At 29.9% G+C, this 20,598-nt stretch overlaps 2 protein-coding genes across 6 annotated transcripts in view; both read right to left on the bottom strand.

The window, feature by feature from the left end:
• LOC107173088 (uncharacterized) overlaps positions 1-20,598 on the bottom strand; it is a 94,595-nt gene that overhangs the window by 56,953 nt on the left and 17,044 nt on the right. The gene's annotated exons all lie outside the window — the stretch shown is intronic.
• Positions 18,296-19,726, bottom strand: LOC149058864 (uncharacterized). The gene has a single exon (XM_089218505.1). It carries the CDS (start codon positions 19,724-19,726, stop codon positions 18,296-18,298), a length of 1,431 nt encoding a protein of 476 aa, XP_089074631.1.

The raw sequence follows: 20,598 nt of genomic DNA, 5'->3' as shown, positions 1-20,598 counted from the left end.
ACAATATCATATGTACTCGTTCAATAAAGTAATGCGTGAGAATATAAAAAACGTATAAAACAGTACTCATATATTACTAAAAAAAAAAAAATATACGTGACATGTCGTTAACGTGAATCGAACATATTCCATATATATTATAAAGTGAATGAACATTGAACATATATATGTACGATATATAAATAAATATTTGTACACATTACACAAGTTCAATATATTATTCAATCCCACGTAGAGAAGCCACGAGTTTTCATTTGGAATACGAAATGCATATACATCGTATCTCAACGGATCGTAAGACGAGTTGGGTGGTGCTGTGCACGCTGTGGAAAAAGCACGACTTGAGTACGATAGAGTACCAAACTGATAAAAATTTACGAGCGCCAGAAAGTATAGCGAATCGAGGAAAGGTGTGAAAAACGAACGTGTACCCTCCCCTCTTCATATGGACGTTTATCATATATTATAATATTGTGCGCTACGAAAATCGTAAAGTTTTCTCCACATGCGACGAGATCACGAGCATCAGTTGAACGAACAATAACCGTTTTGTTTCGAATCACAATTATCTCGACGGCACAGCTGTTATTCGACAATATCTACATGGATTATATTATGACGTACATATGACATTATAATATCATTTAAAATTAACAAATTTGGTGCGAACAATTAGACGCAAGTCGTTGAGTATATACGTATACGAATATTTGCCCACGTCTTGTGATAATGCGAACACACTGCAGATACGTGGTGTGAATACGAATTGCATCCCGGAGTTTTGTCGTAAGCGAATTTATCAAAAACTATCGCTTGTTGCGAAAATTCTAAAGTTTTCTCCGATCCGCGAAGAGAGCACGAACCGTTTTGTTTCGAATCACAAGAATCTCGACAGCACAGCTGTTATTCGACGGGTCCGTGGACATTAGGACGGATATAGATAATAATTTTATTTATATTATAATAAAAACAAATTATATGTACGGCACAACCAAATACGCGCAGATGTTTTGCGACAAAGTAAGCAATGAACACAAATATAGACAAATCTAAAAAAAAAATATTGTTATGAGCGATGAAGTGCATGGATGAAGTGAAGCATTCTTGACGAGTCATTCATCCGATGGAATGTTAGGTTTGTATTAAAATAAAATAAAATAATAATATTTTCAATTAAAATTATTTTATTACCCATTATTATACAAAGATGGATAAAAGGAAATTTAAAATGATCAAACCTGTCTTGTGAACAACTATGATGGTATAACTAACTGGTAAATTATAACTTATAACTCTAAATAAATAAAAATGAGATCATAATCTTTTTATTCTAATAATTCACAACTGGTTACCCATAATTCAACAACTGTCCCTTATAAGACACGGCAACACAATATTTTTCATTTTCCGGCGACAGAGGCGTTAAAACAAATTTTATTTTATTTAATGTTTTGGCAGTGTAAACAAACCTACATTGGAATTGTTCAAGTCGACCATTACAAAATTTGTTGTTTTATTTATCAAAACGGAAAATAATAAACGAAATGTATGAGTGTAACTCAGAAGAAAATAATCAGATTTATGTGGCTGTTATCATAGACCTATTAACAGTTAATAGGTTAATATTCCGGTTAATAGGTCTATGCTTTCAGTACCTATTTCACAACATTTTTACTCATCTTCATACTAAGTCAAAAATAAATAAAATAAATGGAGACAAAAATGTGTGCTTCTTCTATTACGTATTTATTGATTTTTTTTTTTTGAAAAATAAATTATGTCACATTTTTTAGACTACTGGTATATGATATATACGTACATAATATATACAAACATAATATATACAACGCGATGGCTTTGCTGGTCGTGATAACTTATCGTTCAATTACAAGTATTACATGGATTACTACACAGATAACATACCATGGTTGCATCTCCGATAAATATAAATATAATTACGGTGACAAAAATATTATAACTAGATACAAGTGTATGAATAAAACGTTTTATTTAAGAAAATGTTATATTTATTCGCGTTAAGATTTATCATTTCGCGTAAATCGTTCAACTTAAACGAACAGATGGAATTTATTCAGTGTAAATACTCTAGTGGCTTCTGTAGTAGCCTGCCTATTCATTAAACTTGTTGAAAAATGTCCAGGAAAACGCAATAGTGTCCAAACTTTTGAAGAATAAAGGAGGATTTTACTTCGATAAGATGAAAACGCCACAAACGACAAATTTTGCTGATTCTAGAGAAATGAGGCAGGTCACAGGTGTGTTATTTTGATAAAGTCGTTTTGGAGTGGTAAATAAAAACCTACCAATGTCTAAACCGATGTTTTGAAGTTTCTTGTTAAATCGTCAAGTACGACAGTTTCAAAGCTTCCAACGGCTTCTCGTTATACTTCGAACTTCGAAGAACGACACAAAATAATATTTTTAGATCAATTTGTGGAGAATCAGCACTTCTACAAAATATGTAACAGTTATCAATGAGTGAACATCAATTATTATGGTATTATGGACATAGTGATGAGATACAGGTGAACGTAATGTAATTTATGACTGATGAAATTGCTGGTTTATTTTGCCGACCATTATTAGAAAAATCAAATATCCTACAAAAGACACAGACAAAAAAAATAGTTAACTTTCGCTCCGAATTAAAACTTACAAAAGCAGATTATGAGCAACTCTAGTAAAGTAGTAACAATGACCGATTAGACTCCTCTAAAATTGAGATGTTTAGAAACTTCTGAAAAATCTCTTGGACACACACAATGGATTATTCAAGAAAGGTGACGAAAAAAGGTCTGCACACGTGAGTGAATTAATTTCCAACATCATAAGCTGGAAATAACAAAATCCGAAAAACCAACATCAATTTTCAATTTTTTTTTAAAAGATAATGTGCAATCATAACCTTAAACCTACCTATATATTTTTTAAGTGATACAATTTTATAATAATGCACAATGTTTAAACAAATATGTAAGCTATACCTATTATACATGTTCCTGAATGTAATTTTTACCAATATATATTTATTATATTGGCTTATATTATATTTGGTCAGGGTACTTCATTTTTTTCTTACTGACTTTCACGAGGTCAATTTTCGTCACACTTCGTTTATTGTCATATAAACGCAAATCATCAATAAAAACAAATTAAATCTAGCACGCAACCATAGATATCTTTCCACTGTCCCTTTACCCCCCCCCCCCAAAAAAAAAAAAAAAAAATAAAAAAAATATGTTTACGATTTTCAATTTTTATTTCAGAGAAAGAATATCTAATACTTTCATAATACTTATAGCATATTATGTAAACAATTTTAAAACAATAAAATCAAAATACAATTAAGTATATACATTATATAAATGCCAAAGCCTATTACGACACTTTTAATGGTACCTTAACACTGTCCGTTAAACACAGGTATTATTGTAATAATTATTATGAAGTAAATAGCGACGTAAACACGAATAACAACAATCAATATAATTACTATCAATCATTCTTGTAAGAATAAATCGTAATGTAAAATTGTAAATAATGTCTTTTGAAATTTTTTTTTTTCATCTCTAATAATTAATAATAGTTACACGAATAGAAATAACTAAATAAAAATGGCTATATCACTGCCTCAATCATATTGATTCAGTATTAAATACCTACTGATATGATAATAATAATATAACAGTTCATACAATGTTAATATATGTGTATACGAATACTAACCGAATAGACTTTAATGTTCATACCTATCATAGTTTGAAATACATAATTATAAAATTAGGTTATATAATATATATTATAATGCATAGCAAAATTGACATAGTCGTTAAACAATAATGCGATTGTTTAATTTAGTAATTTGAATTGCCGTGTTTCAATCACCATCAATTAAAACTGAGTTTTAATTATTATTATAATAATAATATTATCGTCTTAAGTAGAGTTCTCGTTGATGGTTCAGAAAATAATATTCTGATGACGTACGAAACTTCCGAAAACTTCTACCTGAATAATGAGTGAATACCAGGGGATGCATATAACTTTAATGGTAGCTATTGTGCACATTTGACATTTTCAACTCGAAATGCGCGCGCACACCCATGGACTTTTTCGCGCGTGTAATTTTATTCCCACAATGGCGTTCGATAAACTTTCTCCACTGTGTTTAATTCTTTCTCGAAAACACTCACTTGTCTTAAAGGGTATAGTTCGAATAGAAGAAAATAAAAGCACGTAATTATTAACCTATTGTCAAAAAAAGACTAATTTACAGAAGGTTTTGTTGTGAAATTTCACACCTTTAAGTTATTAATAATACTTTAATAGATTTCGTCTGTTTTAATAGTTCGTATATTGCGCAATCATAGTGTCACATGAAACATATTATAAATTATAATGTATATAATATTATAATATACATTCCGTCTGGTGTATTCGTATACAAGCTTTCTGATTCACCATGCATGCTGCTTACACCCCTTTTTACCCCTCTATTGAGTAAAATTATTGAAATTTTGCAGGTTATTCAAATATTTTAAAGTATGCGTAAAGTCCATATATATTTACTAAATACTCAGATTTGTTATGCCTACATTACGTGGTGAGGTTAAAGAATTCATTTTGTCAAATAAAAATTATCATATTTTACTCCCCCCCTGTTTTTTATCCATCTAAATCAAAATCACAACAAAATGTTCCTGAGTTGTTAAATATTTTGAAATAAGTACAACATTTCTTCATATTAGATATATGGCCATGATTATACATTTAACAGAATATAGATTATATATTTAATCTAATAGCCAGTAATAGTATAATAGTAGTAGTAATTGTTGTTGTAGTAGTAGTAGTATTAGTAGTACTAGTAGTAGTAGACAGTAGTAGTAGTAGTCTGTAAATATTATTATTATCTGTAATGCAAACCTTTAATTTAATTTATGTAGATGCTGTTATATAATTAATATTGTTATGTAATTTAAATAAACGATGGCGGACCGGCGGGAAATCAAAGCACAGGCAGTCCTCCCCCCAGTTCGACAATTCAGATTAAAAAAAAAAGTAGTAGTAGTAACTGGAGAACACAATAGGTGAGGACATCAATCTGGAATCAATTGTACGAGTGTAAATTTGCACACAGTTGAACTGTTCATCGCGACGATATTAAGCACGAAGGATAAAGAGGATCAACAGAGACAGAAAGAATCACCATAGACAGCCATAGCAGCCGCAACGACAAATCGCGTTAGAAAATCGTAGTTTAGTAATAACTTATAATCTATGTAAATCGTTATCATGTTAACTGTAATTTATTGTAATTGGAAAAATTTTATACATACTGTTGTCTATAATATTGAAATTTTAAAAATAAATGATGGCAGACCGGTGAGAATGTAAAGCATAGGCAGTTTCTTCCGGTTCGACGATTAACAAAAAAAAAAAAAAACAATGTTGTAATAGTAGTATAGTACTAGTAGAAGTAGTACACATAAAACTCTATCTATTACTCATAGAACCATATTTTATTGTTTGCATTTTTAACACAAATATTATGTTTTTTGATGGGTACAATAAAATGTTTCTGAACGATTTTTCGTAAGGGTTTATTGTAATAGTTACTTTTTAACGAAAAAATATTTATGATTTATAAATTTTCCACGTGGATGAAAAATATCGAGTAGCGTGCGATGGTATTTATTTTTGGAGAAAATATATCGTTCAAAGTATACGCTCTGATTATTATACGATAAATTTGTGTAAATACAATTTTATTTGGGATGCTATTCAAATTCCGTTGGGGGGGGGGGGGTAGGGGGTAGGGGGGATGCTTATAAGCACCCAAAAGCAACCGCTTTTCGATGACGACATTTATGCTAGGTAATACTTATAATATAATATATTATCCTGACGGTGAATTTCTATAATATTATAAAATACTTATGAATTAATATCAATTAATCAAATTTTCAAATCCACATAACAATGTAATAAATTATAAATTAACCTTTACATCATCTAAACTGATTATTATCACGGGAAATTATTGTAGTACCAGCTTATATAAATAGCTAAATGGCATTAGAAATTTAATTTGACAATAAAGCTTTTTGAATGACAAAACAAAAAAAATTATCACTAAAAGATAAAATTGAAATGGCCATGTTTGGAGAATAACCCTATATAATATAAGGACACGGTTGTGGTAGAAATAAAAACGGAATTCAATTTTGACGCACATTTTTTACCTTACGAAAAACGTAAAATGCCGCAGCAGCTGCAGTCTGGAGTACGTGACTAACCGTCGGAATGGAGTAACGACGAACGGAGCAAAAGCTCTCGAGCATTATTATGTCAAAAAAAAAAAAAGTGAAAAATAAAGGAGAAAATATAAAAACAACGAAAAAACGAAATGTGAAATGATCTCTCTTAGTGGGGTTTGACAACATGACATTTTGAGCAAGTCGACTATTTTACAAATACGTACGTCATAGTATTATTGTTGTTTATAGTTCCACATATATATTTATATAATATATATTGACAAATGTTCTACCCATTACGCGTGCAAATATAAAATAATAAATTATATTATATTACCATCGACTGTTTCCTTTATGTTTACGGTGATGCACCCTGAAAAATAATAAGGGAAAAATATTCCGATCGACGACGTTTGTGAACTCGACGGAAAACGTGACAATACTACCGGACGAAAATATTTATTTAATTTAAACGTCGAACACACGTTAGCACTCGAACAGCGTCACGTGGTTCCAACTTACTGTAATTATTGGGTTTATAAATTAATAATAATAATATAATATATGGTATTGTATAGGTATACACTCATACAGGATCCGCCTACCCCAAAATATAAAATTAAATATCCTATAAATGATCGCTTGCAGTAAAAAACCTAATTGTTTTGTTTTATTACATTACTTATGTTTTTTTGTATTTTTAATATTCAGCCACCCATTCAGGTTAGCTTGGGTTAAAAATATTTATTTTATGTTATTCTTAGTTTTTAGTAATTTATTTGCATCGACGGTGAATTCGAAACGTATACCATTGACGAAATAGTCGAAAATCCAAAATTTTGAATTGGGTATTTATTTATGATATAATATTATTTGTACTATTTGTGCTGTTTTTGACAGAATACATCGTCAGCGCCCAGCCGTCTCCAGTGGTCTACCATGGTTTTGTATTGTTATTACAATAATGACTAAATGGTACCTATAATTGAACGCACTTTTAAATACATGTTGTTTTATATGGGACTTCCTTTATTTTATACTAAAGAAATTTCTAGAACATATGTATTGCTAACAACTGAAGTCTATTTCTATTATATCAATAAATATATAAAAGTATATCGATGACGGGATCCAAAGTACCATCGAAACGGACGAATATCCAATACGTCGAACCGATGAGTGTGTTAATAATTAGTAATATATTATTGTTGGTACTATTCGCGTTGTTTTCGATGGGAACGGAATACGTGTGCTACTTTCAAAAAGTGTATATAGCTTATATACGATTTCGTAATTGGACAGGCGAAATCGACGTTCTTTTAACAGTAATTGCACCGGAAATCAAATATAATAAGTTTTAGAAACAAAACGACAAAACTTTTGTAATTATCCGTACGTCTGACGTAGTGAAATGAAACGAAAAACTCTTAAAACGATATATTATTTCGACGATAGTTTTTCACCCACCGCGCACGCGGATGAGAACGGCCGGACAGGTCGATAGATTTTTACCAAATACCGATCGTGTTTTTATTTATGCTTGTAGAATATATATAGACAGGTACATGAGATCTGGACAAAATAATTATGCGATTATTGATCATCTCTTTCGTTAGGTTATATATATATTATATATCGCAGTACTACGGATACTGGGATTCATCTGTAGCTGGTGACAAACAGCAGTAAATCTACAGCTTTTTACGAAGTCTACGAAGATATTTTGGATTTTAATCATATCGACCGAACGCTGCAAATATTACAATGCTCGTTCAAAACATTCAGAACTTTCAATGATATTACGAAATATATATTATCGAGGCATGTGTAAAATAAATAGACAACAGAACGAAATACTCAATGACCTGAAACGTAATAAACTCAAATATGTAATTTTATAAAGAAATAAAGAACATTTTTTTATCGTCTAAAATCATTATTTATGTTCACCGATGAGAAGGTTTATAAATGGGAAACCCACTGGTGAGAAACGGACATTTACTTGGAGAAATTTTATAGATTGTCATACAAATATTTTAGAATTTCTGTCGATAGTAAAATGCAGAGTCCTAATAGTTTTCAAATCTTCATGTGATCACGTCATAAAATATTTAAATATCACATAAAATGAGTTATTCAAAAATAATGATTTACGTTTAAAATTTAAATCATTATTAGTGACTCTCTGTCAGATAGACATTTTTGTCAGTTTTTATAAAATATAATATTGCTTATTAAAAAAATAATACGATTTGTAGGTTAATTTCAATACTACAACCTACCTAAAGTATATATAATATTGGAATGATTGATCGTTTTCATATTATTATCATACTCGGAATCGATTTTTGTTATAATTATTATTGCGGTATACTTTAGAGGAAGTTTTCGTTACATAATATGCTGCTATAAAATTGATTACAGCTACTTTACAAGTAAAAATGTGTACAAAGGGATATGTGATAGCATTAAGATTGATTGCATGAATATAACCGGGCGATCATGCATAATTCATAAAAGAACGTTCGTAATGACTTTAAAACATTATATAGAAGTGTATAATATTTTTATATTTAACTCGTGTTCCATAAATAGAAATAAGCTGTAGGCACTATAAGAATAGTAATAAATCAAAATGTAGTAATTCGAGAAAACCTTATATGATAACGCATAATACTATAATTTATAATATCATGTAAGTATGTAAGTAATGATAAAATCTTAAAATCCTTTAAGTTTCATTACAAACAATTATTATATTTTCAATTTCGTATATTTATGTACAGTTGTGCCGCAATTATATCTATATATAAGCTACAATAAGTTTTGCAAAGAGCACATCGTTCAACCATTGAAACGACAGCAGAAAGCCGCCATTACAAATTAACCCTGTTTTAAAATATGTTAGTTCTAAACTTTGTTAAGTTTTCTTTTTGCGGATAATTCATACCGTTCTAAAAATAATATTGCAAATATAATTTGAAAACATTTCAATGTAATTAGAACTAAATACGTTTATGGAATCTAAACATGATCGTGAATTATCGAAAAAAAAATATATAACCTTATATCAATATATTATGAACTTTAGAGATTTGCGTGATTCATTGCATTACATAGCAACATAATGGGTATCAAATGATAATATTATTTTTAACAATCGACATAGAAGACGGAAGTTGTCAGAAGGAAATAATAATGTCTCTGAATCCCTCCTACAAACATTAAAACAAAATGTGATGGCCGACGAACAAGTCCTGAAATTCTTAAAAGTACTAACTTAGATAATTATTTATAATCATGGATTGTAAACAGATATTCAAAACCATTATTATTTAATTGGGTCACCGATATTTTTGTTATTCTACATGATGATTCACCAACCAAGCGTGTCATCCTCATATTTTCATTTAATAGTGAAATTATTCAAATTATTATTTTTGGCATTTTTAAGTATACATAAAAGGAAATCATGATAAAAATATGCTTGGTGAATCAACCAGTAAAGAAAGAAAAAATGGTAATATATTATGTATAATTGAAAACTGTCATCCATAGTCCCCAGCCACTGATCTCATTTGAATGATAAAAAAAATATTATAATAGTATATATATTATTAACTTACTAAATGTAATTTTAATTTTCATGGTATGGATATGCAATAATACAAAATAAAATCATGAATTATAAAAATTTGAGCAGAACTGATTTGATTACTTTTTAGAAGCAGTTTATTAGTTTGTTGTGGAATAATATAAAATGTAACCATAAAACTATGTATATATAAATATATATATAAGAAACCACCTAAAATAACCCAATTTAAAAATTTAAAAATACAAATATTTAATATCCACGAGAAAAAGCTTAAAAAATAAAACTCCAATTAACTAGTGCAAACAACATTTACCGTGATTATATAAGTATGCCACGCTACTGGATTATATTGTTTTTTAAGTTAAAATATTATTAAGTAGGTACATATGTGATATTACAACTACGATTAGTAAAAATATTTTATGAATTTTAAGACTAATATTAATGTAATAGTATGCATACAATACAATAATATGTCATGTGGGTACCAACATGACGGAATTTTGATTTAGATTTTCTCAATATAATGAATAAAAAATCATTGACACGTCAGTCCATCAAATTTTATTTTTGGCTAATAAAACATTTCAAAATATTAATTATTTCCAAAAAGTTGATATATTTCATATTTCCATGTCAATTATTTTGCTTTTTAATTTCGAATAGAACGTAATTAAATAATAATCAGCACGACGAGGATTAAATGTGTCCAAAACGGATGCTATATATAATATAATATATATATTCGCCATTTCTATGATTTATAATATAATATACGCGATTATCTAAATTTACGATTATAATATATTAATATATGTAATCATTTACACATGGTGACCGGTCCATCGATCATTGTCAAATGTTTCAATCGTGACAATATAATATACAATTGAGTATCATATTATAATATATTGCACAATAATACGCGCGCGCGCGCGCGCGCGCACACACACACACACACACACACACACACACACACACACACACACATATATATATATATATATATATATACTATCGCGTCATATACCTAATATCTACGTGGATCGTAACAATTTGTAACAATATATAAGTATGGTTGTTTGAGAGATTCGTACCTGTCGAATTGTTTAATGAATATACAATATACATCATAATAATAAGGTAGGTGACTATATTGAGTCGTCTCACGGTTTTTTTTTGTATAGGTATTAAACACACAATTTTATGTAGTTAAAAACAAGAAATCATCTTATCCACCCTGTACGCACGTGGTGTTTTTCTACTGCTTCTCTTTATACTGCCACTTCCGTTGATAGTTTTACATTTTTATAGTAATAATTACTGTATATAATATAATTATTATATTACGCGAAAAGTATACAAAATAGCTGGCTGTAACTATAATACACACTATTGGGGAAACTTCAAACAAAGTAATACATATTCTTGGATACATAATATATATACTACGTGTTAACTAATTTAGGGAATACTGAATTTTGCAGCCTAATTACAATGGGATAAATCGATTTTTTTTTAAGTTTGTGATAAATACACATTTATGGATACACTTCAAAATTTTCATTATTTTGGTATGCGCATAATATGCAGTAAAATAGGTTTTTTTTAAATAACAACACCTATTATGAACACTATCTTCAGATATGCCTATTTTTTTTAAATTTAAAGTAATTTTTATGAATCAACTATGGTCTAAATTCAAAATTGATTGAATAAGACCCATTTCATTTTTAATTAATTATACGTTTTTACAATTCATTAAAATACTTAAAACTGTTATACTTATTGAATTTTTAAATGCATCTATAAATGTGTATTCATATACCACTAACTTGTAAGAAAAATTCTATTTATTCCGATATAATCCGGCCGAGAAACTCAGTGTTTCCTAAATCGGTGAACACTCTGCATGTATAAGCGCAGTTATATATTATATTACGCAACTTGGGTCATTATAATTATTAGCCCAGTACAATGGCCACTGCCGTCACCTCCACCGCTGCCTCTGCAAAGGTTTCGCAATGATTACAGGCTAAAGCGTCCATCCCAACGCCACTAAAACGAGCGCCGGCCTAACCAACCCCCGACGTACGTACGACCATTATTATACGACTCGTGTTTTATAATATTACTGAAATTATTATTATTATTATACCTGCGTATAAGGGATGATGTTCGTCTACATAATAAAACAGACGTAGATACGTTATTATTATACAGGGCGCTCTGCCACGCGTTCATCCGATTCGCCTGCGTTTATACGCGTGTCTGCAGTGTGGTGAGAATATGATGTGTGATGATCTTTTTTTACATCATGCGACATGTCCATGTTATAATAATCACGTATTTTTGCAAACTTTTATTTAAAGTCTTATACTTATTGTCTTATTATAATAGTCTTAACGACACAATAACGCCGCATATATGTATGACCAATTCAATGATTTTAATGATAATCGTATATTGATGGGTTTATCCGAACGGTGATAAATACATTTTAAAGTCATCCTATTTATTTAAATTACACGCCTATTGGCCTATTAAAAAGAAAATCTAATATAGAGGTACCTATAGGTAGGTAATAAATAAAATCCTACAACTCTAAGTACACTTTTATAGAAGAGAGAAAGTGGAAATTTTGAATAAAATAAAATTTTATTTTTCCTGTTTTTATTTTTTTGACAAAACTACTAACAAAAAAGCGAGAAAGTATGTATCACTCTGCTGTACAATAGGCTACAAATGAGGTACTGTAATGGATGGAATTAAATTTGAATCTATTGATATTATATCATTTTGTATAGTGTATACGAAAAACGATTCTGAGCGGAGACGGTTTATCTGTCTAGGGTATATTATAGATTATTAAAAATTTTCAAATCTTAGATTTAAAAAGACATTTTTTTTATGAATTTCTAGTTTAAAATAATTTGCGAATTTTCGTGATTTTTACGTATGTTCTCAATATTCAAACTTCGAATGCTTGTAAAAAAAAATGGGATTATGTATTTCTTTATTATTTTTCAACTGCTATTGTAACAATATGTTAGGAGCCTTGTACTACATTTTTAAGCTTTTTTACCCAAAAAAATAAATTTTTATTGATATTAATTTAAAAAAAAACTAATAATCGAAAACTGCATGTGCCTATAAATAGTTAAACTTTTCAAAATTTTTTAAAAATTGCATGGTGGATAGAATATACTTATATAAACATTCGATGAAAATTTCATGTATCTGTGTCTATTTGTTTTAAAGTTAATCTTTAATCAAAAACCAAAATCAATTTTGTTGACTAACTGATTGTGCGTAAAATTTCAAGTTTTCCTCTTAATTTTTAGTCTGTTTATCCCGATTATTTAGAAAAATATTGAGAATTTTTTACTTTTGACCCCCCAAAGAACCAACTAGATTCACTTTCTGATCGAACGAAGTACTGAAGTCGAAATTCAAAGCATTTTTACTTCCCCAAAACGTGATGACAGACACAAAAAAAAATTTTAAAAAACACACACATCATGGTAAAATCAATACGTTCCTCGCTCCGCTCAGAATCTAAAATTGTTATATTATTATTATTATTATTATTTTAATCTAGTGATTGAACAATCTATAAAGCAAAATTTACATCATAAGCACAAATAGTGTTGTGGTTTCATAAGATATTGTATAAGAAAAAAAAATTAAATTATATTAATATTAATCTTAATCATTATAATTAATAAAATAAAGTGTGTACGTCTAGGATAAGTATAAATTAATGTATACTATTAATGTTTGTGCTTTAAAGGAAACTTACAGTATAACCATATCAAATTATTTTTTATATTAATTAACCAGCACAAGCTAAGGCAACTACTCCGCTCTAAAATTTCACTTGAAAACAAAATGTTAATTTATAAACAATTGATACGCCCGGCAATGACATATGGCATCCAATTATGGGGCTCTACAAAAATGTCTAACCTGAAAATATTCCAAGCTTTCCAATCCATAAACCTTCGTCTCCCCACAAACGCTCCATGGTATGTAAGTAACAGATCCCTACACCATGATCTCAACGTTCCAACGATATCTGCACTAGCTTTGTACAACTACAATAACTTCCACAAAAATGTCCTAAATCATCCTAATCCTCTAGTCGCCAAGCTAGCATCTAAAACCCTACCTGACAACCCTCCCCGTCGTCTAAAACGAAAATGGCCACGTGATCTTCTAACTAAATAAATCAAAATTATATTACAAATACACTTATTATGTACAATAAAAGTTTAATTTAATCAAAGTTCATATTGGAAGTAGTGTCAATGGACTCTCCCTTCCCTCAAGCCGTCCAGACTGGTAAAAATGTTATCTAAATTACTTATTGTATTATGTTATACAGATTGTATATTTTTTTCTACTTTAATAAAAAAAAAAAAAAAAATATTAATTAACCACAGACAAAATACATTAGGACAATTTAAATGTACTACTCCACATCGCCATTCGCCCTTACATATTTAATACAGTACCTATAGATGAAATTTTTTATAATAAGATGAATTTAAGAATCGCATGCTTCAATACTGTTTTGTTTTTAACATTATGAATAGTTGAGTGAATTATTTATAGGACTGAAATAAGGATAGTTGGGGCTTAAAAATGTCATCACATTTATCATTATAGTTTACAAAATGTATCGCACATAAACATAATTTGGTACGATAACATATACCATACGTTTTTATATTATATACTTAGGTAATACAAATATGAATAGTACGTAAACGTAAAACATTATACTAACAAAATGCTTCATGGATGAAGAACTATATCATGTCATACCCACACATATGTATATACCTACATATATTTATAATATATAGTTGAAACCTGTGCAAATACAGGAATGTTTGCGCATATCATTCATAATAATATAACGCAGGCGTTTACCGCACAGATTATGGCAAATAGCATTCGCGGTCGAAAGAATATATATATAATATATATTTTTTTTTTTTATAAAAATACCTCACCATTATTGTATACGTTACACACGACCTTGGTTGGTGGTGTGTTTCAAATGGTACATAATTCCAAATAAAATAGTTGCTGCAGGTGTGCTTAAAGCTATTTGAAACACTATAAATTGCATTCGATCCATCGTAGGTACGTGTAGACAAGTAACCTGCTCGTATGTGTGTAATATTATAATATTATAATGCGATTCGTCGGGCTGACGCGAGCCGAACGTCTCATAAATTAAATGAAAAATAATCAAGTGAAAGCACCCGAAAAAAAACAGTAGCGTCTCTGTAAGTGGCTATATATAAGTGTATATACAGTGTGATAATAAACTGAAATGTGCAGGTGATGGTATACGTAGATTTAACGTCTTATATACGTACCTACCTCGCGATTGGCGTGTTTCGGTGTATAAGTTAGAACACGGTAAATAATCGTAAAGTTTTTGTAAAAAATTTATTCTAAATTTCGCGTATAATTTATAAGTACTATTTTCATAAAATAAAAAAACAAATATGAACACAATTTTTGCGCTTGCAATTCAATTTATTATTAAACTTAATAATATATTATGTAACTCGAGTACTATACAGATATCAGCTCGCTGTATGGGTATTTCCGATCTCATTAAAATATTAACGACTTTGAGCGACCGATCAGATAGGAATGATATGTATAGTGATTTATTATTCAACCAAAAGGATAAAAGTTAAGCGGTGTCATTTACAAAAAAAAATTCGATTTTTTCTACATTATTTATACTGGATGATTCTCTTAAAGGTTAATACACAAAGAATGAATAACGCTTTATTTTAATTATTTTTTTAGATCATTTGAAGTTATAACAACACATAAAAAAATATATTTTTTTTTTTTTCTAAATTTTAAAAAGTTAAAATTTTAGAATTTAGAACTTTTTTACAGTTTTTTATGATTTGGAATGACATTTTATATCTTTAATTTAATTTTATGAAGTACAATATTTTCCTGGGTATTTCGTCGTATAAAAATCCGAGCAGTTAATTAGTTTTAAGTAATTGGAGTTTTGATGAATGGATAAGCAGTCCAACATTTTTGCGGTACCACTGTGCCACTCCAATTGCATAGAAGCTTAATTTATAAGTTCTAACTAATTAGATTTTCGTTTGAAATGTGATTTTATTTCATTGAAATACTCCGAAAATATTGCATTGGAATATATAAAGATCAAAAATGTATAATTATTTCATTACCTAAATAATAAAAAAAAAAAATGAATAACGATAAAAAAAATGTTGTGTTGTTATATTACTTCAAACCATGTAAGCAAAAAGAACGTTAATATAAAATTTTTAAGATAAAATGTGTGCTTACAGTTAAAAATAATTACCCTGTAAAATTGATTAGCATACTGCTAGTGGGCTATACATAACACCCATCGATAATATATAAGAATGGATAGGCCATGCAACGCGGTGGGTAACGGTCTTTTCCGAACAAGAGAGAAAGGCGGTCTTTCACTTCCGCAAAGCCGCAAAAGGTCTTTTGTTATGTTATACTATAGTTATGTTTTCCTGCACATCAATAAATAGATTTTAATTTTTAACTAAATCATCTTACGGCCGGACAAATGTTACATCGTTCTATGTCAATTTCTTATTATCGTGTTAAGTGTTTCATTGTTGGAGAATTTTTAATTTTTTTAAAACATTTTCTTTTATGTATAGTGAATCATTCGTATTATTAATATGTTTCACAACGTCTCACATATTATACTTAAGCCTATCTATTAACCAATTTTATTATATTACTATTTGTACTTTTTATATAATATTTAAGGTTACCAACAGGTAACAGTAACTGTAACTACAAAATATTATTCCAAAAATCCTATAATAATTGTAATTGAGTTCCCCCATTTAATTATACAAACAAATAAATGAATAATAATATGCGTTCGTGGCTTGGTGAGGCGCGGTCGTACGCTCAATCTGCGGAAACGCACTGAGCGTACGTACCGGCCGCAGTTGCTAGCTCCCGGATGGGTGACCACCCGGGATTTTTAGCAACATATCCTTGCCACACTTACACAAACACGTGTTACAACCCTACCCAATTAAAAACCTACAAACAAACATACAAAAATAATCCCTACCGTACCACCCCACACCCAATGGCCTATGTTGCCGCGGGTTCTCCTTACAAAAAAAAAAAAAAAAAATAATATGCGTTCGTATTGTAATCTCAAAAAACTGCTCAATTAGTGGCCGCGTGAAAAAATTGCATAGCCTGTGCATTCTTATATCATCCCTGATAACACCTATATTATGATTATTGATTACGAACAATGTTTTATGACAAAGCAGAACGTATTTCTGAAGTATAACAACGACGACGACGTTTTAATAATACGTTATGTTCGGAGGACATTTTTATATTTCAAGGGCTTAATCTACGAAACAATGATAATACGTTTTGAGTGTACAACTAACGTGTTCATTTTTTTCACGCAGATATTATATAAATTCTTCCATTGATATACGTAGGTACACTATACACGGTATATGCTGTAATACGCGATTTTCTATTCAAGCCTGAACGAATTATAATAATGGTTTTAAATACTCAACGCGAGCGTGAACAGTAAGTTGCTGTAATCACTTTTTTAAAATATTATTTTCACTTTTGGGTACATAAATAATATTATTTGGTATATATTTTAATAAATTAATATTATTCTTGAGCAAATGAATATAATTTCAATATTACTTCAATGAATTTATAAAATAATTGTTCAAAATCATGACAAATTGATATTGTAACGTTCCAATCAGATGTTTATTATTATGATTATCATAAACTATAATTAGATTATTATAACGATTGAATGACATTTAGAATTACTCAAATATTTATTTTCTATCACACCCGAAGGCTACGATTATTATTCAAGGGTATTCGATAAAATAATATCACATTATGATGACTATACCTCTGACCAAATTATTATTTTTATGTTTTAATTTTATTTATACTTTCTATAATCATAAAACGTTTATTGTATATTATTGTTTAATTTGTATGCTTAATAGTTTAAAATTGAATAATTCAATGTATACAATTTTATTGTAATTATAATATGTATTAAAAAAGTAGTAAAAGAAAATTTAAATTTAGAAATCAAATGCGTTTTTATTAATTTGTGTAATTGAAGATAATTCATATGTGACTATAACTCCTTACACCACAACAAGTTTAGTTAAAATTGTGTGGATGCATGAATATTATAATTATTTTTTTTTTTTTTTTATTTTTTTTATTTAAAATTAAGCCGCAACAACAAAGATTATTGGCTGAAGTTAAATTTAACATATGGTGATAAAGGAGGGATATTTATACAATTCAAGCTTGGGGTGTGAAGGTGTGTTTAGATTAAGTTATATAATTTAGTTAATTTTAAAAAGGTAAATATCTTCTGAGTGTTGTCGGGGTCAGGACCAAGAGCTTCGTAGAGATTGTCAGCTAGTTTGAGGTTGACTCTAACATTGTTGTGTTCACGGCAGAAGCATATGATGTGTTTGACTGTAGGTGTTTCGCCGCATGAGAAACAAGGTTCGGGATCCGTTTTAGACATTAAGTGTTTGTGGGTTAACCATGTGTGACCGATTCTAAGTCTATTAAGAATTACTTCTTGACGCCTGGTAAGTGGAGTGGTTGGCCATGGGAGAATGCTGGGTTTGATTTCGTTTAGTTTAGTACGTTGGGTTGACCAGGAGTGTTGCCAATTTTTTAGAATGTGATCAATAATAAAGTTTTTTGAGTCTTGCAGAGTATGTGAGCCGATGATTAGAGAGTGAGGAGATGAGATGGACTGTTTGGCATATGTGTCTGCTATCTCATTTCCAGGTATGCCGATATGACTAGGTATCCATATCATGGAGATAGTCTGTGCGTTGTTTTGGAGAAATGATATCTGGTTCTGGATTTTTTGTGAAATGCTATTAGGTTGGAAGTAATTTTGGATGCTTGTAAGTGTACTAAGGGAGTCGCTTAGTATAATGGATTTGTTTATTGAGTCCTGTTTTATAATATCTAATGTATGGGAGATAGCCAAGGCTTCGGCCGTATAGATTGAACAATAGTCAGGGAGCTTGAGCATTCGTCTGGTTTCACCGAATGTAACTGCAGCGCCTACGCCGGCGTCTGTTTTGGATCCATCCGTAAAGAAGAATGTGTGGTCTTGGTATCCTTCGAGAATAGCTTGTAGTTCACTTTTATAAATGTTAGGTGTAGTTTCGCTTTTCGGGAGGAAAGATAACTTGAGGTTGATGTCAATGTCCATAGTCCAAGGGGGAGTAGTCGGACATTCATGTTTAATTAAGTCAGAGAATTTGAAATTGGAGTCTCGTAGTTCAGTTCTGATGCCGTGGTGGATGTCTAGGTTGTTCTGGGCTCGTCTTGCAGATAGAAGCATGATGTTTTTTTTTCTTATGAGACTTAGGGGTGGAGTATAAGAGATGTTGAGCAAACTGGGAATTGGACTCGATCGGAATGCTCCGGAGGCTAATCTCAGTCCCAGGTTGTGTACGGTGTCAATCATTTTTAAGCTGGATGGTTTAGAATTGAAAAAGAGGAAGGATCCGTATTCTAGCTTGGAAAGAATGAGCGATGTGTATATTTGTTTAAGGGTTGTGGAGTTTGCTCCCCAAGAAGTGTGAGCTAGAGTTTTGAGGATATTCATTCTTAGCATGGTTGCTTTTCGGAGATCTTTAAGGTGTGGGTTCCAGGTATTTTTGCGGTCGAATGTGATTCCTAGTATTTTAATTGATTTTGAGGTTCGTATTGGGATGTCATTCATTCTAATGTCTAATGAAGGATGTATAATTATTTTATTATTCACTGTTTATTGCGTTTAAAATAACATGATTATTTTATCAATGTAACTAATGATGTACAAGAATTTAAAAAAAAATTTGTTTTTTTCCCACTATAGAATGTTTCAGTGATTTTGGGTAAATCTGGGTCAATAATCAGTCTTCATTTTTTATGAATCATGTAAAATAATGTAATAATCTATGATACACAGTTACACAACATTGCTAAAATCATTAATTATGACGTAGAGTGTGTGAATACTTATATAGAGCTCCGTCAGTCTAGCACACCGAAAGTAAAATTTCGTACTTTTTTTTAAGAAAGTTAGTAACTAATTCGTAATAATTTTTAATGTAAAATTTCAAATTTGTAATCCGAAATGTCATCCTAGAATTGATGTTTCGGTGTTAGGAGTGTAGTATTAATAACAATTGTTATCAAAAGTTAGTATTGCTTTAAATAAAAATCATTATTTCTTAATTAAATAGAATGCGCCACTTATACTGAAACATCAATCTCGAAGTGAAATTTTGTATTACAGCTTCCAAATCTTACATTACAAATTAGTTACTGTTTTTGACTAAAAAATTAAAAATGCGAAATTTAATTTTGGGATACTGGGCTACAGAATACGCGCACCAATATAATATTAAAATATATCCTGCGAGCAGAAAATTTTAGTTTAAAAAAACTGTATACCTATAGTAAACACCAGCTGCGACTTTTTAATATGCGTATGCATATACTTACTCATATACGGTCTATTGTGTGTCTGTTTTTTTCGAGTAGTATTTGCCTTTATCTTGCTGAAAACTAATATATAGGAAGACTCGCACCTGCAGATATGCAACGATG

Source organism: Diuraphis noxia, unplaced genomic scaffold, assembly GCF_037042655.1.
Source record: "Diuraphis noxia isolate RWA-SAM2 unplaced genomic scaffold, SU_Dnox_SAM2 contig0002, whole genome shotgun sequence".
Lineage (NCBI taxonomy): Eukaryota > Metazoa > Arthropoda > Insecta > Hemiptera > Aphididae > Diuraphis > Diuraphis noxia.
Note: the sequence above shows the minus strand (reverse complement) of the source record. Positions and strands in the feature narration are given on the sequence as shown.

What these genes read in the sequence shown, in the direction of transcription:
- LOC149058864 (XM_089218505.1), bottom strand. Translation starts at nt 19,726, where the DNA reads ATGAATGACATCCCAATACGAACCTCAAAATCAATTAAAATACTAGGA.